The sequence below is a fragment of the Gymnoscopelus braueri genome (assembly GCF_963280865.1).
Source record: "Gymnoscopelus braueri genome assembly, chromosome: 16".
NCBI lineage: Eukaryota > Metazoa > Chordata > Actinopteri > Myctophiformes > Myctophidae > Gymnoscopelus > Gymnoscopelus braueri.
In genome coordinates this window covers 24,039,557-24,064,956 of record NC_137616.1, presented here as the reverse complement: position 1 = coordinate 24,064,956, position 25,400 = coordinate 24,039,557, and the positions used below count along the sequence as shown (strand labels likewise).

General features: G+C 41.1%; 2 protein-coding genes across 3 annotated transcripts in view; both read left to right on the top strand.

The window, feature by feature from the left end:
• The window catches only part of nfkbie (nuclear factor of kappa light polypeptide gene enhancer in B-cells inhibitor, epsilon), a 13,980-nt gene extending 2,041 nt beyond the window's left edge, over positions 1–11,939 (top strand). The window contains exons 2-6 of the mRNA XM_080452495.1: positions 3,447–3,549; positions 4,264–4,474; positions 4,908–4,996; positions 9,882–10,130; positions 10,860–11,939. Of these exons, the coding sequence (XP_080308621.1) occupies positions 3,447–3,549; positions 4,264–4,474; positions 4,908–4,996; positions 9,882–10,130; positions 10,860–10,928 (721 nt within the window). The 3' untranslated portion in view covers positions 10,929–11,939. The remainder of the gene's footprint in view (positions 1–3,446; positions 3,550–4,263; positions 4,475–4,907; positions 4,997–9,881; positions 10,131–10,859) is intronic.
• Positions 11,940–14,476: 2,537 nt separating this feature from the next.
• slc35b2 (solute carrier family 35 member B2) lies at positions 14,477–24,816 on the top strand. 2 transcript variants are annotated; one of them, XM_080453685.1, is made up of 5 exons: positions 14,477–14,743; positions 18,497–18,684; positions 19,553–19,612; positions 19,819–19,979; positions 21,981–24,816. In XM_080453685.1, the coding sequence occupies exons 1-5, from the start codon at positions 14,724–14,726 to the stop codon at positions 22,920–22,922; spliced, it is 1,371 nt and encodes a 456-aa protein (XP_080309811.1). In that variant the 5' UTR covers positions 14,477–14,723; the 3' UTR covers positions 22,923–24,816. The 2 variants fall into 2 exon arrangements, with proteins under 2 accessions (XP_080309811.1, XP_080309812.1); XM_080453686.1 differs by lacking the exon at positions 19,553–19,612.
• The last annotated feature ends 584 nt before the right edge of the window (positions 24,817–25,400 follow it).

Below are 25,400 nucleotides of genomic sequence, written 5' to 3'. Positions count from 1 at the left end.
TGTTGTATGATGCCTGATGATTCAAACAGGCATAATCGATTACTTTGGGACTTTTAATGGAACCAATTATAAACTGCCACATAAGTTCTATGAATGGGATGGGATTTTACCGATAGTTTCCCATGTTATTTGTTTTCTGAGGGAGGGGGGTTTAAAATGCAATACTGCTGGGTTTTTATTTGCTCTGTCATTGCTTATGGGTCTAGCTCAGTGGTTCCCAAACTTTTTAGCTGGAGACCCAAATGATAAATTTGAATTGAACCCAAACTATTATTAAGCTATTTTCACTACTTCTTTAAAATAATTGTTGTTGAATTACTTTGATTTGATATTTATATAATTCGCTATCGCAATTTGTCTTTTGAAATAATAATAAAGACAAAATTTAGGAAACGAAAAATAAAGGGCTGTTTACTGGGGACCCATTAAAAATGGGTCAGCGACCCCAAAATGGGTCCTGACCCACTGTTTGGGAAACACTGATCTACAGTAGCTGCGCTCTACCGGGGCGCCTCGGCCTCGGAAAGCAGAAGTGGCAGCATTGGGCGCTCTGGACTTCCCCATACAAGACAGACAGGGCACATAGGCCTTCTGTCAGACAGCCTGTCTGTCTCCAAGAACATTCAAATCGATGTAGGGCAGGGGTTCTCAAACCTTTTCATTTCAAGGACCCCCATAACTCGGAGTGTACAAATTAACCCGTAAAGCAGTGCTTCTCAAACTTTTTCATGCCAGGGACCCCCAAATTGATATATATTTGGCCGCGGACCCCCATCTGAAAATATGTTGTGCCAGGGACCCCCAGGAGCGAAGATTTGTGTTAAAATGTTCGCTTGAAAAGAAATATATTAAAAGATTTGCACAAATCTTCAAGATTTTTCAAAAATAGCAGATCTACAAGCTCATAGCGCGGCACTAAAAAGAGCCGTAAAGGGCTCCGTTTATGCACTCAGAGTTACAGACCCGTAAGGGTCCATTTGGACCCTGGTACCCCACTTTGAGAACCACTGATGTAGGGAATATATCATTTTTCCCAACAGGCACACAGTGGCTTGCGGGAATCCAGATTGCATCAGATTTTAGATGCATGAAATAGAAGGGAATTGGGAAAGATGCCAAAATCATTATTTTGCTACATGTAGTCCAATCTATCCGTCCGCACAGCATGTGACTGGTGTGGATGGTGTAAGAATGAAACTTCAGCACGTTTATGTTACCGGCCCGCAGAGAAGAGTAAAATAGCCCATCAGCCTGTATAGCCTATACCCTCACTTGGTGAATCCCACTTATCCATTGAAGTGCATCATCAACTGTTTGACGTTGTAGTTGTAAGGACCGATGTAAACTAATCATTGATGTACATTATGCTGTTTACTGTTTGACCTCGTTCGATTTCCGCTCTCTCATTGTTTGGGCCTCATGGTTTCAGTCCGTCATCTTTTAGCGTAGTTACATGTCAGAAAAGACCTGAAATATACGCCACATCAATTCCATTCAACTGAGAAAGAATCATGCAAACATTGAGTTTCCCCCTGTGGGATTTTTAGCTCTTTTTCATTCAATTCTTAGTTCTTACTCAAATCAGGAAGTTCCTCTGACATGAATGAGTTGTACTGTAACAGAAGGGCCTTGCTGACAAGCCAGCTCATCATTCATTTAGTTTGTACTCATTTGAATCTGGGTTAACACATGATACCTGCTTCTTGTTATCTGAATGAAATGCTAAGATAGCCTATACATAAATATATGGAAACACACTTTTTTTCTGTAAAGATAAAAGAAAATCACAATGTATTTTGCTGCAAAGAGCAATCAACCTGTCTGTCCCTTTCCATCACCATTGAGGTGTGTTATTTATTTGTTATGTAAGAAGGAGGGAAACTCCATTAAAAAAGAATCCCAGATATATTTCAGCTCAATAACAGCTGTCTATCTATAAAATCCACGCCTGAACTATTTCAGTAGTCAGCAACTGAACTGATATTTAAATTTAAGAAATATTGAAGAAAAAAAATGTTTCTACTACAGTGAATTACATTTTAGAGAGCATATTTACATTTTATGGAAGATAAAATGTAAATATAGCATATCTGCAAGCTCACAACGTGTCACGGATGCAACACATTGTGAGCTTGTAGACTGGTTATTTTGTGTGTGCGATGCCACTGTACAACGTAGTATAAATCAGGTATTAAGTCATGTATGGCCAAGTCAAGTATGGCCTACAGTCAAAACAGCTGGCGTGATGAAGCGTCAGTGTCTTGTGGATCTGTGGGGTCATGATGCCTCCATGTTTCTCTGCAGGCTTTAGGGAAGGCAAGTCAAGTTTATTTGCACATTTCAACATTTACATTAAACATTAAGCAAACGCGTTATAACGGGCCATTTGAAGTCAGTAAAAAAGGAAGAAGGAAAAAGAAAAAGTTAAACACCTGTGTCTTTCATAGGAACCTATTCAGGACACAGAGCAAAAGATATATATAAAAAGACATTTTAATACAGTAAAAAACAAATAAGTAGAAATAAAATAGAAAAATAACTGAGTAAAATTACAGTGCAGAAGAAGAATTCAAAAATCTCTATAAAAGGCAGTGGCGAACAGAAATAATTTTAGCTGTGATTTCAAAGAAGAGAGTTGCAGCAGACCTGTGTTGCAACTCTGAAGTGTCCAACACTCATCACTGAAAGCACTGAGCAATGAAATTAACACAGTCTGTATGTACTGTATGTATGTCATGTAAACACATTTGGCCTTGTTTGTTTCCAGCTATAGATTGTGTGTTACTAAGGATGTGATGTAAAAACTAAAACAATGACATCATTCTGAAAGTTGTGTCAATAAAGAAATACACATAAATTGGTTTCTATTTTCAACATAACAATAGCACACAAAAGAAATGCAATCCACCTTTGCACTTTTTTATAATAATGTATTCAATTAAATCACTCAACTTGGAATTGGTTGAAAGCAAAAGGTAGTTTATTAAAAGTTTCATATTGGGGCCTTGTGCTGCTGCTGGTTGGTCTAAATTAAGCACTAGTTCCATTTCCTGGTTTTTGCACACTTTTGTTTGCTACAACTTCCCACTCAGGTATTGAGGTTAGTGAATTGTTGTTCTTGACTAGCTTTGTGTTAAGACATTTTAACATCAGAACACAGAGGTTTAACACCCAACACTCACACAATTTAAACGGCCTTTGCCTACTATTGCCTGGTATAAACCTTTAAACCTTGTTATTCAGCCCACCAAGAATTGCATTTCTGGGTAAGCTGCAATGCATTTTAAGGGAGGATTATGAGGCAATATATATTCCCATCACTTCCACGTCTCTTTTTTCCAGTTCTTCAAAATACTGCCTCTGTTGCTCAATTATGTGACAGCAGGCCTACTGGTTTTCGCAAGCATGTAATGTGAAACTTGTTTGTTTGTTTGTCACCCCTATAGAATCCTGCATTTAGCAATCATTCATGAAGATGAATACTTTGCTCACCAGTTGATACAGCTATTCCCCAAAGATGTTCTGGACATCCAAAACAATTTGTACCAGGTATGTGAAATTGTGCAATGCAACACTATCTAAAGTCAGGCTACCGAAGGTCTGGAACTTTTTGGCACCGCATTACTTCCTCTTAATCAACGTGTTGATAGTGACAAGTATAGTTTTATTTATGACCTTGAATCCAAGGGAACTACTGTTCCTCTTTCTCTGCAGTACAAACCCCTCATCACTGTGGGTGGTTCCTTTGTTAGCTCATGAGGGACTTTGAATGGAAACTCCCCTCCTCCTGCCTGTAGAAACAAAACCATAGGGAAACAGTGGAGTGTATCCTTGTGAGCGTAGGCGGAAGAACCATTCCAATCTTTTAAGATGACAGACAAGGCTCTAGCCAGGGTTGAAGAAAGCAAGCTGATACGGCTGTGTTTTGTTCCAAAGAAAAACCTCTGAAGAGTCCAAATTGAGAGTCAGCACTTCATGCAGTGACTCAGTGAATCCTGTTCTTGTAGAAGAGTTCACCAAAAGCCACACAATAGCTGGGGGGCTTTTGATTGCTTAATTCAGACCTTCTTAAAAAATCTTGTTGGTCCCTGTAGGTCTTGTAAAGAAAAACAAAAGCTTATGCATTGCATACTAGTGTATGCTGTCCGTGAGCACACACAGTTATTTACTGCACAGAACAGTTGTAAAAGTAATAAGAAATAACCAAAGCATATTTCTTCTTTCTTTGATTGCATTATTATTACACCATCTTCCTTGCTGTAGACACCGTTGCACCTGGCCACCTACCTGAGCCTACCCAATGTGGTGCAGGGCCTAGTTGAGAAGGCAGCCAGTCTAGAGCTGCAGGACCAGGATGGGAACACCCCTTTGCACGTGGCCTGCCAGCTGGGCCGGATTGACTGTGCTACTGAGATGACCAGAGAGGTGTCGCCCAGCAAGCTGGCACCAGTCCTAGAGACCCAGAACTGGAGAGGTGAACGCAGGATTAACTGTTCTGTTACTGCTGTGTGAGCTAATGATGTGTTGTTGTTCAGTGTGTGTGTGTGTGTGTGTGTGTGTGTGTGTGTGTGTGTGTGTGTGTGTGTGTGTGTGTGTGTGTGTGTGTGTGTGTGTGTGTGCGCACTGCGTATGTGGTGGTGTACTAAAGTTGAAATCGTATCAGATTGCTTGTCTGACTTTCTTCAAAATGGTTTTGTCAGGTTTTTTTTTTTTTTTTGAGGGGCAGGGATTTAGTACAAGTGCAAAACTCGGCTTGAGAAACTAACCTGCTAAACTAAATATTTGCATTGTGTAAAATAAATAATTAGTTAGTAGCATTATACTGACAATGAATTTTAAATTCACAAATTGGGAACTACCGCTCAGTAAGTTTTGCTTCACGTAAGTAAATGGGGGTGTACTTTCAGGGCTTACCTGTCTTCACCTGGCTACACAGAACAGGCAACACCAACTTCTGAAGCTCCTGATGAAAAAGGGGGCAGACCTGAATATCCAGGTTAGTCTTGTGCATCCTGCTGTATTATGATCCCATGAAAATAAGCTGCGCTGCATAGTTTTTGAATTTCAATGGCCTGGGTGAAATGGACACTTGATATTAGAGAGTATTAATGCCATCACATCATGGGTGAGGTCACACGTGTCCTTGCATCAGCCAGTTCAGGCTCTTTTTTTTTTTTTTTTTAAATCTGTTTATTGTAGTTTTTTTCCTCTCACACAGGCAATTTTCAGAATTTGAAATCAGAATTTGCACAGATAAAGAAAAAATACAAAACGCATAAAGAAAATAAATACAAAACAACATGAAACGAAACAAAAGCATACATAACAGAACAATCACGTAGACAAACTAACTAACTTAAACGACATACAAACAACAAGAGGCTGATGAAGGTACACACCCAGAGGGCAAAACGAGCAACATCACAATCTAAATAATAAAAGGCATCAACAGGTACTACCCAGGGGGGCAACACAACTCTATATTCATTCAGTTCGACTCGTCAAGCAGCCCAAGTATAGGTGCCCATATCTTCTCATATAGGGGTTCCCTATTAGAAAGGGTGAACCTTATCCTCTCCAAATGCAACACTCCTCCCAGCTCCTTCAGCCACATATTGAATGTCGGGGGTTTCTCTGATTTCCAGGCCTGGAGAATTAACTTCCTGGCTAGCAGGGTGGATAGTGTGATGGCCTGGATTTCATATTTATTGTGAGCCATTCCTGGTTCCACATAGTTCAGGCTCTTTTTAATGAAACCTCAAGTGTGCTTGCTCAAGACTACAAAGTCACACAAAAGTAGCAAAAAAAGACGATGTGGTTCACAACTTGTCGCATCGGCTATCTCTGATATTTCTGCCTGCGACTGACTGCGAGGCGTAGTGAGATCTGTTATTTTTGGCTAAAGTTCTCCTCAGAAAAGGGATGCTAGGGTTCAAGTGGTTAATGTAAAAAAAAATCATCACACAAAGATTTGACCCTCTGTTGAAGACCCCTGGTGTATTTTATAAATATTGAACCAATGACAAGTTTTAACCAGAGCTTGTGACTAAATAATAACTACATTAGATCATTTGGAACACAGGTTATTTTTTCCATTTCCTGAAAAGTACTAGTTTTGGACTTACAAGGTTGCCACCCGACAGCGACTGTGTGCACCATGAATGCATTACCCAGATCCGTTTGAAATTGTGATTACAGATGGCGCCCTTAAGTTGTATTCCCGTCTATAAATTTGCTACACCTGTGCAATGCTGATAGTGATATGGGCTGACTCAGTGGTTTATGCAGGATTTGTGAAGACGTAATTAGATTTAAGATATGATTAGGCAGGGCTGGCCCTGATATACCACAGCTTTTTCTAGGACTGCTCAGAGCCAAGTTGCCCAGTGTGACGGGGGAAGGTCCAGACAGTCTAAATTGGAATATAGACGGCAATAGAAGGGAACACGCCAGGCTTACTGTAATGTACCCTAGACATTCCTCTGAGTTTATATCACTTGCTGAACATAGCACTGCCTAGCTTTACAGACAAACCTTTTTATTCATAATAATAATAATATCAGTTACATTTTATAGTACTTAAAAAGGTAAAGAACTAACTAATAACTAACTAATAAGGTGCGCTCAATAGAGGGTAAATCTCTGCCAGGAGGCATGCCCTAATAATAATAGTGATGATACAGTATGCAGTGACATTTCTGCCTAAAGCAATGAAATGAAATTGTCTCTCTCTCTCTCTCGCTCTCTCTCTCTCACACACACTCATGCAGATTATTGTCTACTTGTCCATCTTTCTAGCAGGTTTCTGTCATTCAAATGTATCTGTAATCCGCAAAGTCTGACCTTAAATTCTTTGTATCAACAAAAAATGGTTGTGATTTTAAATCTTGAGTGTCGGGTTTTCGCTGCCTTTGACTCACTTTGAGAGTTGACACTCAAATGTACATAAAAAACAAAATTAATGACATTTTTTCTGAAAGGTGACGGACCATGCCAGCATAGTATTAGGAAAAAGATCTCAGACCTATGTGTGGCTGTGTGATAATCCAGAAAATGTAGAGAGACAGCAGCACTGTGTGAGAACAAAATTATGTCATTGTTCTCACATGACATAGGCCTAATTTAACCTCAAATTCAGTAGCGATTAAATAATGCAAAACATGTTATTTTCAGATACAGCATGCTCGTTAGGCAACTCTACATGTTTTTGATTTCAAGAAGCTGCTGTATCAGGCTATAGTTGTTGTGCAACTATTGTCAAATGTCGGTAGTGTAAGACCGCTCAGACTGAGTTGATGTGCTCAGGCATTAAAGGGACACTTTGCCGATTTTAAGGATTGTGAATTTGTCATGAGATCATATATACACATACAGTAATTGTATATACATACACTGTGGCACAAATTACCATAACCGAAAATAGCCGATCTACCAGCGACGCCTTATGACCTTGTAGACCGGCAAAGAGATTTGGTGTAGAGGGAAATACTAGATGATCTAGTATAGAGCCCTAAGAGACCCTGATCAACTAAGTATAGGGTTTACGAGGTAAGTGGATAAATACACAGAATGCAAACAGTATTTTTGCCACACTACAGTGAGTATATATCATACTGTACATATATCAGAACAATGGGATTTAGCTTCAAAATCTGCACAGTGTGCCTTTAACACATTGATTGCCAAGATCGCATCGATGCGTTCTTTCAAATCCATCGCTTGAGTGCCAGCAATTCAAAAGAACGCATTGATGCGTTCTTTTGAATTTTCATTGTTGTCTCCGCCAGGCCGAAAGGCATGGCGAGAGTATGTTTTCGCCCCTGTCCGTCCGTCCGTCCGTGTGTCCGTGTGTCCGTCCGTCCGTCATTCTGTCATTTTGTGTACAGCTAATCTCTGCCACCGTTGGCTTGATCGCAGCGAAACTGTGCACACACAGTCCCTGGATGCCAGAGCAGAACCTCTGCTCCAAATCTTTCACATGGGCCTTTTATAGCGCCACCAGGAGGCCGATTTGTGCAAAACACATTTTTGGACAGTACTCCTACAGATTTTGGCCCAAAATCCGGCAAATCGGTACACGGTATCTCTATAGTAATTTAAAGAAACGGCTCATTTCAGATTTTTCATATTCCATCCTGATTGGCAAAAAATGGCTTTCAAATTTTGCAGGAGTACTCCATTTCGAACAAAATGCCTCAAATCATGAACACAGCATGCAATTTCCGTGAAATTTTGCACACACATTCCCATTAGGCCGAGGAAGGAATGCCATTTGAAAATGTTCAAATCAGCCTCATGGTGGCGCTGTAACAGGCCAATTCGTGCTTTTACCTATAACTGCACCGATCAGTGTAAAACTTTGTATGCACACTGTCTAGAGGCCAAGGAAAAACCTTTGCCCTGCATTTTTTCACATTTGCCTTTTATAGCGCCACCAGGAGGCAGACTTATGTAAAACACATTTTGTGATATTAAGCCTTCAGATTTGATCCAAATTTCACGCAAATCGGTACACATGATCTCTATAGCCATGTGATCAAGACGGATCTGTTTGATTTTTCATATTCCATCCTGATTGGCTAAGATTGACATGTAATGTTTACAGGAGTGGCCCGTTTTGAACAAAATGCCGCAAATCATGAACGCACCGTCCGATTGCGGTGAAACTTTGAACACACATTTGCACTACGTTGAGGAACAAATGCCACCCTTTTAACATTGGCCTGTTATAGCGCCACCAGCAGGTCAAATTTAGCAAAACACATTTTTAGAACAAAATGCCTCAAATCATGCATGCAGTGTCCGATTGCTGTGCAAGGCCTAGGAAGAAATGGCACCCTTTTCACATTGGCCTATTATAGCGCCACCAGGAGGCCACAATAACCTACCTGACCTGGCGGAGACCTCTTTTTCTAGTTTAATCTGTGATCGCACGGCTCTGTTTATTTCTCATCAGCAGTTTCGTTTTCCACTTACGTCACACTCACCCGGAGCCGGATGTAAAAAAAAAAAATCTTTTCCGGGTCACATTGTTTTTCTCCGGTCATTTTCGTCCAGAATAGGGAAAAACACGGTTTTTCACACGGTATAAAAAACGAACGGACAGCTCAACTTCTATTTTCTTTGGTCCGGGTGACTAACAGTCATCGTCTTCGTGTATCACATCATTTTCAGGCCGATCAGCGGATCAGGGATTGTCGAAAACATAACATCCGGTGAATGACCGGATCTGACGTGGGCCTGTTTGGGAGGGGGCGAGCGAGGTGATCAATGTGTGGATTTGCTGCTCTCTACTGGTGGAACTGTCGTACGTGCTTAACACCACAATCAGAGAATTTATTTGAATGAAAAATTACAAAACAAAAAAATTAAAAAAGACGCAAATTGCTGGCACAGGGGTGAGTACATTATGAATAAACTCTGGCAGTCAATGTGTTAAGACTCTCACAGTTTGGGGGATTTGGGGTATGCTGTCACATTTAGAAATGTAATATTCTTTGCTGTTAATCTAATTTTGGCTTGTGCCGGCAAAATTGCTTATATCTAGTCTAGTTCTGGTACATCCCCATAAGCCGGAGGGACAGGAGTGTTGTAATTGGCAAGCCTGGTGGGACGTTTATCCTATAATTTGGAGGGATGATTGCTCTGTGATTATACATTTAAAAAAATGATATAGTTGTCATTGACGGATTTGATCTATATTTGAGAATCTAGGTCCTTGGTACAAGAAATGTGACACTGATCAACCCTGCATTATGCAAGATCAATTGTGGACAGTCAGACACAGACAGACAGCAGACAGACGGGCGAAAGCATCATCTCCTCAACTCTTCTTTTCACACCTTCTTCTCACTGCCTGTTCGCCATCTGTCTCCTTTCAGGAAGGAACGAGTGGGAAGTCTTCCCTCCATCTAGCTGTCGAGCTCCACGACGTCTCCTCAGTGACTCTGCTGTTGAACAAGGGCGCTAACGTGGATGCTGCCATGTTCAACGGTTGTACGCCGCTGCACCTCGCAGTGGGAAGACAGGATGCCACCATTGCTAACCTTCTCTGCCAGTCCGGTGCCGACAAGATGTTGCGAAACATGGAGGATGAAACTGCACTGGACCTTGCTGATGGCAACGACGATGTGAGTTAAGGACCCAGACTGATGGTTGCATGCAATTTGATGTTTGATTTCCTGGTCTGTCAGTATAGTCAATACGCTACACTACACACGATAGGCCTTTTAATAGACAATGTTTCAGCCTGATTTGCGTCCTTGAGCCATGATGATGTGAGTCAGACAGCAGCACTGTGTTCGAATGAGCACTTAACCCATTATCAACCTTATCTTCATATAATTGGTGACTGATCAACCTTAGCTTCATATAATTGGTGACTGTTCACTAATTCTCATTATTAGAAGGCACCATTTCTGTCTTCTCGCTCTGCATCTCAAGAGGTGGGCTACGAGGGAGAGTTCAGAAACCTATGAAATCATCGGGTTGGGATTCCAAGCTAATAGAAACTAGTAGTTTCTAGGCAGCCTTTCTCCTCCTGGAAAGTTAGCATGCTGAAGTAGATGCCATTGTTCTTGCATCCATAACAAATTTGAAAATGACCACTGATGATGCAATTAGTCTGTCTACCGCTCACCTCCGTGACGCAGGGCAAGTAGGCAGAAATTGTGTCGTATTATGATGAGCGGTTAAGTGTTCATTTAAGTCACAGAGTGCCTCAAAAATGCAATCTGTGCAACCTGCCCACTGATTGGCATGGATTATTATTTCACTATTATTTGGTGTGGTAAATCCTATAAACATTGGCATTATGTCAGCAGTGAAATGTGACTTTGTACTATATCCTTGTCTTGTAGATTCTGGCCCTGTTTCCATTTGATGACATCCAAATCTCCGGGAGGTCGGTGGTTGGAATGAAGTTTTAAGTTGAGCAAGGCTGCTGAATGAAAGGCTGAACTTTGAACTCGGATATAGTCTGGAGCCCTATTCCTGGGGCTAGAACCTTGAATGAAAATGTTTATTTCAGTTGAGGTTTTTAACATATAGGCTAGTTTCTCCGTTTGTAGAATGTTTTAATCTCTATGGTTATTTATGTGTTTTCCAGGCAAATATGTTCACTCTTTACAAATTGTCAAATTGTTTATTTCCTTCTAACAAAGAGGTACAAAGGCATAATTGACTCTTACCTGGACGGTGTTAATAATCAATGTTTCTAACTTATTTGCTCACGTTTGTTTTTTTTCTTGCTTGTTCACTTGCGTGACGTGTCTAGGAGGGTTGTGTTAAGCAGATGCAACCAGCTCACTAAGAGTGCCAAAACTATTTATAATTTTGTAATGTCCACAAAGAAACAAAATTCTGGAAATCTACCTCTTTTAACATCTAAATAATGACAGACTTAAGCTCACATGCTTTGTTCTTCGGACCTTTTTAGAGCTGTGATTTGTTGTAATGAAGTAAAAAATGTATCTTCTGTCTCCCTTTCCAAAGACAGGCTTTCTCTGGGATGTTATCAGGAATACAAAAGGCAGGAAAATGAGTAGGCGGAAGTATCCACAAGAATAGCCACACACAAAAAAAATGAAATCCTCAGAAAACTTTACAATGACTTCCCAGCCAAGAAAATGGGCTGCCCAAATAGAAATCTAATGTATGATGCAATGTTATTTTAGCTGATCTTAGATTGTGGGTTTTGCTCTTTTATGCTGAAATAGCTGAAAGCATTGACTTTCCTGCTTCTTTAGCTGTAAAATGTCTTGCTTTAGAAGAATGACATTGCATTTACCCCTCTTCTACACCATTGCAGATAAATTTGAGTTCTTGGCGTTCCTTGGTGTGTAATTATGCTGGCTTGTCTAGGTATTGTAAGCAATTCCAAGCTCATCCTTAATTTTGTAATAAATTGTTTAAATTATAAGTGCATCGTCTTTTTTTTGCCCATGGAGTGTTTTAGTTTGTGTTCATGGCTTACCATCTACAGCCAGACCAGTGTACTAATTAATATGAAAAATATAAACGGTAAACATTGCATAACACATATAGTATCTCCAATGTTCCAACGTGGGACTAGCCCTTTGGTAAGATAGAAATTCAGCAGTATGCCATTTAACATTGGCACAGGAGAAACACATTGTATAAATGTGTTTTTATTTGAGCCAAAGACAAGACGCACAGTGAGATATCACTGGGGGGGGGGAGTTGTTATATGGCTGAATCTGCATTTTACAATGAATACATCAAGGTTATTATGAGCTCAGTGTATAATAAAGAAAGACTATACAGACTAAAATCTTGAGTGTTTATTTATACATTTCTAACTCCCATGAGTGTAGTTTCAGCTGCCTCTGCAAGGTGTAGCTCATGTCTTATTGTTGCTGACTTCTTCCTGGTAACACCTTTAATACAATAAGGGTGGAAGGTCTGGAAATTCCACTCAGCTGGTTGTCTGTCTGTCTGTCTCTCTGTGTGTCTCTCTCTCTCTCTCTCTCTCTCTCTCTCTCTCTCTCTCTCTCTCTCTCTCTCTCTCTCTCTCTCTCTCTCTCTCTTTGACCTACATAAGCACAAGCCCAAGGCAAGATTGACTGAATAATAATGAGGCTTTTCAATTGTCCGGGGATCAATTTCTTCATTTCTTTACTGTGTGCAACAAAGGTATGTGTACAGGAATACTCTACCTGTATTTCAAAGCTGTCATCTTTTTCCACTTTGTGGGGGATCTGTCTTTAAGCTATTCAAGGTTCAATGTGTTTTGTCACTTTTATATACAATAGCTGGTAGCAGTGAAAGTTTCTTCAGCAGTACAATTAAAATACAGTATGGGCATATACTGATGACATCGGCGATCTCCATTTATGGGCATAAAAGGGACATGGACTGACAGATACAGAGATCTGGTTGTCCAGACCCACAGATTCGACCACTATGCCCATATATGGTCATATACTGCCCATATATGGGCCTATACAGTATGGGCATATACTGATGACATCGGCGATCTCCATGTATGGGCATAAAAGGGACATGGACTGACAGATACAGAGATCTGGTTGTCCAGACACACAGATTCGACCACTATGCCCATATATGGTCATATACTGACCATATATGGGCCTATACAGTATGGGCATATACTGATGACATCAGCGATCTCCATTTATGGGCATAAAAGGACATGGACTGACAGATACAGAGATCTGGTTGTCCAGACCCACAGATTCGACCACTATGCCCATATATGGTCATGTGCATGTATGGGACCGACCGACTTCAAACTTGGTGCGTGCAGCGGCAAGGTGCCCGCCGCGGTGCCCACCGTAGTAGAGCAGTTTGGATATCCAGTTGTCCGGAACCGTCCAAAAATGGGCGTATACTGATGACATCAGAGATCTCCTTATATGGGCATAAAAGGGACACGGGTAGAAAGACAGAAACAGACATCTCCATATATGGGCACAAAGGGACACAGACAGACGGGTACAACGCAACGTAGGTGTGAGGGCCGCGTAGCGGTCCGAACCTCTAGTATTATAAAAATAGCCATTTAATAGCCATACAAAATAGTAAAAAATGAATGCTATACACTGGTAGATTGAGATACAGACACCAAAACCAGCAAATGTCTGTTGTCAACACTGGCTGGTTGGTTCCCTTTTGAACTTAAGCTTTGTGTAGCCTTTTATATGACAATAAGAAATGTTTTGTCCTAAATATCAGTCACAGCTGCATTCAAATTATTATAGACTTTAGCCAGATTTACACTTAGCTTGTACTAGATCTGCTATTTTCAGTGTGTAACACGGCATGCAAGCAAGTATAAACCAGGCATTATTATACACATGATGATGGTCAAGTATCCTACATGTCACTATTCAGCCATCACCTCTTGTCATTTATGAATTTGGTTTCTCCTGCAATAGTCTTCTCTATCAAGGCCCATAATTGGAAACACAACAGCTGTGTCTGTATACACAATACAACAGTGGTTTTCTAAGTGGGGTCTGGGGAACAATTATTCATTACTTAGGATTCAGGAACCAAATAGTGCTATTTAACCAAATCTGCTGTTTTCAAAAGACTTTAATGCATTTTGAAAACTTGTGAAATGGGACATTCTGCACAATGAGTACTTTTACTTTTGGTAAGTTAAGTTAAGTACATTTTGATCCCAAATACTTTTGTTCTTTTACTCAAGTAAATTTTGAACACAGGACTTTTAATTAAGTATTTCTACATTGTGGTATTGATACTTTTTACTTAACCACGAAATGCAAATACTTTTTTCCACCATTGCTCAGAGTGAGCTATTAATAAATAAATGAAAGAATCGGATCTCTAGTGTAGGCTACAAATCGAAGCAGCCACGTCTGCATCATTAATTAATGTACTCTTCCACGCCGATAGGGGGCGTGGTGCTGGGCGGACGTTGGCTCTCCGACTCCGCCATCCTTTTTGGCTCTTTGAGGAAGGAAGGAGAGGGAAGCTTTTCCTGCTGCTTCAAGTGAACACACACAGCCATAGGAGGAGGATAAAAGTTGAGGAGACAGAAAAGGGAACGAGACGCGACGACCCGCCCAGAAATTAGACATAATAATCATTAAAAACATTCCCTTCAGAGTCCCGGAGCTTTGTAAGGCTTCATGCTCTGTTCCGACGAGGACAGCTTGAGTCGTTCGGCGTGTTAACGCCAGCTGACGGGCCACGGAGAGTGAGTGAGGGGGAAAATGACATCTTTTTCATGGAGGTAGGTACCAATGTAGTGTAGAAGAAGATAACAACGTTTTGTTTATGATGATCATTCGGATGATTCATAACCAGTAATGGAAGAAGTACTCACATTTTGTACTTCCAAGTAAAAGTACCGATGCCACAATGTAGAAATACTCTGTTTACAGATAAAAGACTGGTGTTCAAAATGTATTTGGGTAAAAGTATAAAAGTATTCACATAAAAATATACTTAAGTACTATTTTTCAGAATGTCCCATTTCACAAGCTTCCAAATGTGCTTTGAAAATAGCAGATCTACAAGCTCGCAAGGCGTTGTGAGCTTGTAGATCGGCTATTTTCAAATAGCCTCTTAAGTATACATAGATAGGGCTGAAGTGGTTAATGCATGTTTTGTAATAATAATCAAAAATCTACTAAGTAACTTTGAGTTTTCAAATAATTGTAGTGGAGTAAAAGTACAATATTTGACTCTGAGATGTAGTGGAGTAGAAGTACAGTACTGAAAATTGGAAATACTCCAGTAAAGTAAAAATTCTTCAAATGTGTGTACTTAAGTACAGTACTTGAGTAAATGTACTTGGTTACTTTACACCACTGTTCATAACGCATATTAACCACTGGAGTGTTGACAGCTGACAGTTAGCAGCTCTCCCTTCGTTCCGAGTTGACTGTCAACCAGGATGTGCTTGTATCTTTCTTAAGAACAAACTGCACTGTCAAATGTGCTCAGTTTGCATCCACGGTACACAAAAGTGTAATTGATGACAGGTCATTTGTTGACAACTTGTTTATTACGTTGGGTGACAGTCAAATTAATTGTCTAATTAGGCAGATTTACTTGCAGTGTCTGGGACATAAATGGTCATGGCTGGCAAAGGGATGTTTCACCCTTTCCATTTCTGTTGCTGAGTTCTGGATTCATGTCAGTTTTCATCTGTCATATTATATATTTATGTGGATGTTAGTCTGTTTTTAATCAATGCTCTTTTGGTTGGTAGACAGTGTGAAGGCTTGTATGCAAGTGTGGTGCATTCCTAAAAATGTAATACGCTACTTGCTCAAAGCCCAGGTCATGCTACAGTGAGCCTCTGCTGTGGCCTCGCTGCCCAGTCTGGAGCTGAGTTCCTACACAAAAGAGGCTCTGTGTGAATCATTCGAGCAGGCCTCCTCTCCTGGGAGGAGGCCCTCACTGTGAATGTGATCCTTACACTGTGCCACGGCAGCAAAGAACACACCTTTTGACATAAAAAAAAGAAGCTTAGGTTTCTGCTCAGGTGGGTTAGGAAGTTAGGAACCATATATACACGGGTCTGGACTCATGAGATTGCCAGACTCATTGGTAGAGCTCATGGAGGCCTGATGACATTGTGACGCCTGGCGCTCACTACTACAAATGTTGGGGAAAAGCAGAGTATTAGACCAGTGGTTTTCAACCTTTTTCATGCCAAGGACCCTTACATCGATATACATTTGGCCGCGAACCCCCATCTGAAAATGTTTTGTGCCAGGGACCCCAGAAGCAAAGATTTGAGTAAAAAAAGAATCGCTTTAAAATATATATATATTCAAAGATATGCACACATTTTCAAGATTGTTAAAAAATAGCAGATATACAAGCTCATAGCGTGGCACCGAGTGCCGCGCTATGAGCTTGTATATCTGCTATTTTTTAATAGCCAAAGCTAAGTGGTTAAAATGATTGTCACGCTATGTTAACTAATTTCCCTGGGGACCACCTGGTAACCCCCCCGAAGGACCACTGGTGGTCCCCGGACCACTGGTTGAGAACCACTGTATTAGACTAATGTATTGTTTGCAGGTGACTTCATGATTCTTGTCAGTTTGTTACAGTCAACTTAAGATGCAGTTTTGTCCCTCCACCACCCATGGCCTACCATCATCATTTAGTAAAACTTTGTTAACTAGTCTGGGCTGTGGTTCTCAACTGCTTAACCACTTTAGCAACTCTAGCATCCCTACTCTGGGGCAAATGTTCACCAAAAACAGTAGATATGTGAGCTTGAAGTTTGCTATTTTTGGTGTAGAGTGAAATGAAATAGAGGACCAAGTACAGTGCCAACTCTGTTAGTAAGTATAGAGGGTCTAAGTGGTTAAAACTTAACTCTGTGACCTGACTTGTAAGTTAAGTACATTTGCTCCCTTTTCAAGTTGTTCTTTGTCTATGATCCTGACCTTTCACGACTCCCTTTGGGTTGGGAAACACTACCCGGGTATAGTGTTTCATTTCTTACCACAGAACCCAGGGGTAGTACGCTGTAAGTAACCTGGTTTCTTTTTTAATGTGTTGTACTGTAGTAGTTTAAATCATACATGCGCAACTGGCAGCCCGGGGGCCAAATGTGTCCCCACCTTCATTAATGGGTCAATATCCGAATGCTGATATATTATTGATTTCAGCTGTTCCAATTCCAAACATGCAAATTTACATGACGTGTATTTGTCTTTAAGTTCAGAAAGTAAACAGACTGGTTTCGACAAACAATGTCTTCCTCAGGGTGTGGCTATAGACTCGCCTCTGAGAAAGACATTGTTTGTCGAAACCGGTCGGTGCCCATTTGATGGGACCCCTCTTCATCTATGATCCTGTTTTGACTTGGTGAGCACCTCATAACCTCCTGGAGTCGGTGAACTCTTAAGAAGCACTCGGCTCGCCTTTGTTCTTATTACTAAATGCACTGAAATAAATAAATAAAATGTTACACTGAATAATAATAGTTAATATCCCTTTATTATTACATTTGTAACTATCATGGGTTATTTGAGTGATGGGGCTTACAGTATACTACTGGTGAGAGTGCAGCTACGCAATGTGGTCCCCTGGAGTGAGAGTGGAAATTTAGTGGTCCTCTCCATCATCAAAGTTGCCCACCCTGGTTTAAACTGATATTGCCCGGCCGATGTATTAGGCTGATATTTGCATCTGTGGACCTTATTGGTAGTCGAGGGCGTCATGTTGCCGATATGTCAGACCAATGTGTTTTTTTGACACTGACATCAGAAAATAGCCTTTATATTTTGGTCAGTGTACATTTAGTACAGCAGTAGTGTTTATTTTGATTTTTGTATTCTTGAAATGGTCAGCAATTGAATGATGTTCAACATACAGTTAGATAGATAACGCAACATAAAGTATGCTATTGACTTAGGTTGCGCAATATATCGATATTATATCGATATTATATTGATATCGAGGTATGAGTCGAGACTAGATATTGTCTGGTATCTTGGATATCATATATTTTTTATATCATCAAAAGTATCGTCACTATATTGATATCGAAGTATTTGGTCAAAAATGCTGTGATATTTGGTCTTGTTTCACACCAGCACTACTATTGATGGTTATTTAGAAATTTGAGTACATTTTTATTTATTCCTTATTTGCTCATTGTTCATTTCTGGTTGACATCATTAGATGCCTGAAGAAGGTCATCAGTGACCGAAACATTGCTTCTTCTAATAAATCTGCTCCTGTGCAGTTCGGCAGTGTGCGGGAGTATTCCTTTTTGTTATGGTTGACATCATTCAAAATGTTAGGCTAATATAATAATATAGTCATGTTAAATATTCTTCAATAAAAGTTATTTGTTTATAAAAAGGTACCGGTGCACATAGTCCACACAGAAAAGTTATATTCATTCCAGGTCAGAAATGCACTATATCACGCCAATAGTAGCGGTTAAACTCATCGATTATCGGTCTCAAAGACCCAATATTGGTTGAGCTCTAATTTGTGTTTTTTGCAGGGTTTGGCCTGGGCTGGTGCTGCTCTTCCTTCCTTCTGCTTTGGCCACCGAGCAGTTGTCGCTACTGGACGGTTGGCACGATGTCTGGGTCTTCCGTTTCTTCGTCAACATGCTGGGATATTCCACCATCATCATCCCTGGCTTTCTACTCATTAGCTACTTCAAGCGCATCAATTATGTAGAGACAGGTGTGTAAGCAATGATAATTCCCTAAAAATAAATATAGTTACTTTGGGAATTCAACCTTTTTTCTTTTACTTTATGCTAAAGGAAGAGTGGTGTGCATCTCACCAAAACTCATCTCCAATTAGGAGGGTTTGTCAAAGTCAAGTTCTGCAAATAGGCTAATGCTCCAATTCCACGGAAGCATGGAAGCATTGTGGAACGTAAGCAACGCGGCAGCCGCTTCTGTTCTGTATCCACTCTAAATGCTTGTGGTCCCACCAGAAGAATATCTGATGTGTAAATAAAAGCGTTTGCACACGGCCGCTTCTGAAACACTCCCAGCGAGTGTTGAAGTTGTGCGCCTGACATTCCAAAATTGAGTCGCTTACATGACGTCCTTCTTACAGTATGCGCCCAGTGGAGTTGAGGCATCAGGGTAACTTGACAAAAGAACTTGCCTAGCTAAAAAGCTATTGATGGCACACACTAGTGATGCGCGGGTCAGGTTTTTTCATAATCCGCCCCGCTATGGAGCGCAACCCGCCCCAACCTGTCCCGCAAAACAATATATAAATTAACGACCCGGCCCGTCCCGCAACCCACAAAAACAAAAAGTAGCCTACCGACCGGCTTTTCAACACACTAGCAACGTCAAGTCCGTCCATTCAATCGCTTTCGAGAGAGAGAGGAGGGGGGATAGACGTAGGGAGAGAGAGAGAGGGGGAGAGGTAGGGAGTGGGCGGGAGAGTTTTTATAATTGTGTAATGAGAGAACATTAAACGATAACGTAAATAGATACAGTGAGTGTCCTACTACTACAACATGAGGGACATTCAAATAATAATAATTGATCAAATAAGCAACACATTGAACACAAGCTCATGATTCCAGGAGGAGAAACGGGAGAGCAGGAGAAAGGGAGTGAGAGAGACAAAACAGGAGAGAGAGAAGGTACCGCAATGCTTTTTCTTTTCTTTTTCATGTGTTGTCTGAAATCTTGACCCGTCCGAACCGCGGGACCTGCGGGCAACGGGTTCGCCTGTGCATCACTAGCACCTAAACCTTTTCAAAACGTTTTCCTTATTTGTAGTACTATCTGTTACCACCATGTATTTTTCTAACAGTCATTTATCTTTTTATTTTTCTACTCCTTGCAGGCCGAGGTGTTTGCTACCCTCTCATAAAAGCTTGTGTGTTTGGCGGAGAAACTAAGACTGGTCTGTTGGATGATGTGTCGATAACACAGAGGCTCGAGGCCGACTCTGGATCAACAGTTAGACAGGCCATAAAGTTAATAGTCTGTGCTGTAGGTCTTCAGGTGGGTTGATTGATTGATTTTTATTGACAAAAATGCATATGCATCATATATTTGTACATACTGTATGTGTCAAAAGGATAAAACAAAACAGCTTGAGAGCTTATTACTATTGTGGTCCTTTGAGTTCAAATTGTGTGTGTAAACTGATTGGAATAAACACATTCATACAATTTCAACATACTATAGAAGTTAAATGGCAAAGCGGAACATGGGTACTGTAAATGGAACCCAACAACTACAAGCTAAATGATGTCCAACTAGTTACACTTTTTGGAGGACAAGTTAGCAATGGAGATAATCGACTTACGGCTATCCCATTCCACATAACACAGTAAGGGGTGAGGTATTTTGTATATAAATGCCACTGTTGGGTTTAACTGCTCTGCCTGTCAATCAAGAAAGTGAACGTCACCAGGTTTAATTCTAATAGCGGCATTCCTCACATTGAGCTCAATGGACGGGGACCATCTTTAATTATTATTAAGGGGTAAGGCTATAGTGTTAAAAATAGAGAATGTGACCCCGTCACATTCTATAGCCTAGCCTTACCCCTGGAGGGCTTGGAAGCCTGTTAAGAAAGTATGCCGGGGCGCCTGATGGAGGGGAAAGGAACTGGTTGGAATAACGTGTTCCTTCTGCGCGGTACGTCCTACCGGGGAAACTCCCCCCTGTCATGTGACAAGAAGGTCAGTTGGCGCTCATGCATTGAAGGAGGCATGAGCTCGGCCCTGGGCTCCCTAGGCTGGCGGGGGGAGTGTAGCGCCCAGGATCATTTAGAAAATTGGCACCGGGTGAAAAAGGGTTACAAAATCATAGTAAAAACTCGATTATTACACAATTATGAGTACATCTTGACACCTGAAGAGTGTCTCCAGTTCATTGGTTTGATTGATTGAATACTTTATTAGTCATAAATGTAAACAGCGCGAGGTACAGTCAGACATTAAGGCTAAAAGGATAACACCAAAAAGTCCTAGGGACTTTTCCATTGTGGTCCTACTGTATGTATTCAATTCATCAACATGGCAAAAAAGAATAACACAATAATACGTGTCATCAACAATTACAAAACACTATATGTACAATGGGGCGGCCATAGCTGAGTGGTTAGTGAGCCCGCCTAGGGAGCCAGAGGCCCTGGTTGCCCCAGGTACGATTCCAGGCCAGGCCAGCAAATGTGTAGATGAAATGAAATTTGTCCCTGAGCAAGACTCTTAACGTAATTGCTCACAGGCCCTCATTGGAAACAAGACCGTAAGGACTTTCATGAACGGACCTGTTAAAGGAATTATCCGTATATCCTTAAAACGGCAGCAGAGAATGACACCTCCTTCCTATGGGAATTTGCATTTACCTCCCCCTGTGGTCTACTGATAGTAGATTTTTCAGGCCAGTTTTGAAAGAAACCAGTGATTTACATCTTTTAATGGATGGTGTCGGGGCATTCCACATTTTGGTGGCAGAGTAGTAGAATGAGAATTTTCCCATGTTTGTTCTATATTTGGGTAGCACCAGATCGTTGTCGCACCCTCTAGTATTGTGGCTATGGATGTCACGTGTGGGTGTCACATTTATTAAAGAATGTTGACCTTGCTGCACAGTGGAATGGAAATGTTCTCTCCTCCTGTACACACAAGATATTTTCAACATATTTACGGTAGTCAAGCAAAAGCACAGCAATAAACAATCACATCACATAGTGAGGATCTCTGATTGTATATACAAAATAAAAAGGAAAAAATAATAAAATGAATGCACACTAATGTCTGGATTTTATACATATGCGATATGCCTCTCAGTAGTGTTGTGCTTAAGAGTGTTTGATGTTTTCTTAGCTATCCTGCAATCAAATCCCTCTAGGGCCTTCCTCTTTTGCCTCTCTTGCATGTCTATCTATCAGCATTGTATAAACAACCACCCACTTTTATTGCCCAGGATATATACCATTTATTGACTACCATGAAAGCCCAACTCCTCTCTACAACTCTCGTCTCTTTCTAGGTATCGTACCTAACATGGGGGGTCCTCCAGGAGAGGGTTATGACGCGGTCATACGGAGCCGGAGCCACCGCGGCTGCTGAAGACGAGGGCGAGAAGTTCAAGGACTCCCAGTTCTTGGTGTTCATGAACCGCATCCTTGCCCTGACCGTGTCGGGGCTGTGGTGCGTTCTGTTCAAGCAGCCACGGCACGGTGCGCCTATGTACAAGTACTCATTTGCCTCGCTCTCCAACATACTGAGCAGCTGGTGCCAATACGAGGCCCTCAAGTACATCAGCTTCCCCACCCAGGTCCTAGCCAAGGCCTCCAAGGTCATCCCCGTCATGCTGATGGGCAAGATCGTCTCCCACAAGAGCTACGAGTACTGGGAGTACTTCACAGCCGCGCTGATCTCTGTGGGCGTTAGCATGTTCCTGTTGACCAGCACAGCCAACAGCCACCCGGCCAACGTTACCACCTTAAGTGGCATCATCATCCTCGTTGGCTACATCGTCTTCGACAGTTTCACGTCCAACTGGCAGGACAACCTTTTCAAGTACAAGATGTCGGCAGTGCAGATGATGTTTGGCGTCAACCTGTTCTCCTGCCTATTTACTGTGGGCTCGCTGCTGGAGACAGGCGCCCTCTTCGACGCTCTGGGTTTTATGTCACGCCACTCTGAGTTTGCCTTCCATGCCGTGCTGCTGTCGGTGTGCTCAGCATGCGGCCAGCTCTTCATCTTCTACACCATCAACCAGTTCGGCGCCGCCGTCTTCACCATCATCATGACACTGCGGCAAGCCATTGCCATCTTGCTGTCCTGCTTCCTCTACGGGCACGCTGTCACGTGGGCGGGTGGCCTAGGTATTGGTGTGGTGTTCCTGTCGCTCTTCCTGCGGGTGTACGCACGCAGCCGCGTGAAGACAGGCCGAAGGTCGGCACAGCCGCCGGTGCAGAAAGTGTAGCGGGGAACTGATAGAGACTGGAATACAACCAGGAACTGATGCCCACGTTTTCTGTGGTGCTTTTCTTGTCTACTTTTTGTGTGTGTGGTACGGTTGAGTTTTTTTGCCATGGGTTTCTATTTTCTTTATCAAAAAGGTACAGAAAGGGATTCTGAATTTTGGTTTCACACCAAGACACCCTCCAGGTAACATGGGATTTTTCTAATCAGCAATTACAGGAATTTTGATTCCCTGTAATAAAATATATATACTATATATATATATATATATATATATATATGTGAGCTCTGTACTGCAAACTGCAACTTCCCCTTACGGCCTGTAAATTATTTTGAATTTACCACCATACTTGGCTTTTGAAGCCACTTAAAACCTACTGTGACAAGATGTCTGTGAATTTTAAGGGATATTGATGGAGCCAGAATTCCACGAGAAGTGTTCTGCTTTGAAGCATTTTTGTCGATGTATACAGCCTTGTTGAACAATAATGCAAAATTGAACTTTTCAAACTTTTCAACATTGCATGATAGTGTAAAGTGACACATCAGGTTTTGCTGACTAACAACAGTGTTTTTCTGAATCCTTTGTTGCTACTCCCTCATCAACTGAAGCAGGTTACTGGGAGCAAGTCGATTCTGCCAGGGAATGGGAATTTCCCCTCACTGCAAAGAATTAACAAGCAAACCCAATACAATATTTGGTAACATTTTGCTACACCTCATCAAATCGTTTGAACAACTCTTGTGCCCCACCACTAAGATTAATTATTTACTACAGGTCTTAAAACATCTATACAGTTTAATAAGTGCACTACTATTGTTATCGTTCCCAATTAATGACTAACGGCACTAAACACAGTTATGACGAGTAAAAGCTTGTCAAGATTTAGTTATGTTCACAGCCACATGTGTCAAGTCATCTCGAGCACAACTCAGTTTCAAAACATAAAAGATATTTCACACAAATGTCACATGAATGAATGTGTATATTTCCTTCTGTGCATTAATTTTGAAGCATTTTGATTACATTAAATGGCCTCAGTCATTTTCAGTATTTAAACAGATGTCCCCTCCCTCTGTACACATTAAACAAAGACTGCAGTTCCTCTTCTATGTTTTCCACAGTACTCTGGTGGAAAAGTAAATAATCTGATATCTCTCTGTTAACTTTGTCACAATTCATCAGGTTGTCTGGGAGACTTATCTCCTGATTTCAGCCTCATTAAATGGCAAGCTAACTTTTGAGCACATGGTCCACATAGTACTGTTTTCATCATCATTAAAAGGTACATTTACATCATTATGATGCCTTTTTGTCTGCAATACAACAACATATACTGTATACGATGACTATAATGTCTTATAAATAACTTGCTGTCTGTCATGACATTTGAAATAGTGTTTTTGCACTGATGGAACCAAATGCTGCAGCAAGTAAATTAATGTGGCATTACCAGCCTTCTTGTCATCACAGCCAAAATAAATACAGAAATTTCATTAGACATCTTGATTATATAATTGCCCTCAGTGGCATGCAAATGAGTTTTGTTCCATTCAGTCTTCAAAACTGATCCATGTTTTCATTTAAACCTCATACGTCAATATACTGTATACCATAAAGACATATTCTTTCTTAAAATGTTCATGTCCATTAAGTGCTTTGAAAAATACTGCTATCCTGTCCACTTTTGCTCTTTGATGTGAATGTTTGTAAGAGGACTGAATGGGTGATGTTGATGCCTTAAGTGGTATCTTAAGAATGTTATATAGCTTTGCGTGAGAGGGGTTATATAGGGAAATGCAATGTAACTGGTACTTTGTTTTTGTTTTTATCATTGTAGTATTTCCTCTAGTAAACACTTATTAATGAAATACATTAAATTAACTTAAATTAACTCAAGTGGTTTGATTTTATTCATTCATTTACTTGTGTATTCTATATTTCACTAGGGCGATTTCAACATCAGACTGAGCATTATGTTTCGCCTGTGATGTGTTTGTGGTCTCTTTTTTTTTTACCCTAACAGTTCTCAGCAGGGAACTTCCCCGTACCTCTCATTTCAGAACGTCCTACAGCCCATCTGGTCTCTGCGTGGCATGTCATGACACCAGAGTTCCTTAGTCCTCTTTTCAATAATAGAGAGAGGTGGGGGTTAAAGGAGGCTGCAGAGGCAACCCTCCGCTTTCTGCCCGTGAAAACCAGTCACTCTGGGTTCTCAGTCTGACTGGGAGGATGTCAGGGGTTAACAGCTGAACCCCTGTTTGTTTGTTTCTTTGGTTCTTTAATTTTCCCAGGTTTAATTAGCAGCGCTACACTCACACCTGGGAACTGGTTGCCACTAAATGGCCATCCTGGAAAGGACAGAAACCCCGCCAGAACGACCATGGACAAGACTACCTAACCTATAACCACATCAAACCCATGCCTAAAATGTACCATACTGACAGACAGTGCATAAACTAGAATAGTCCATTAAAG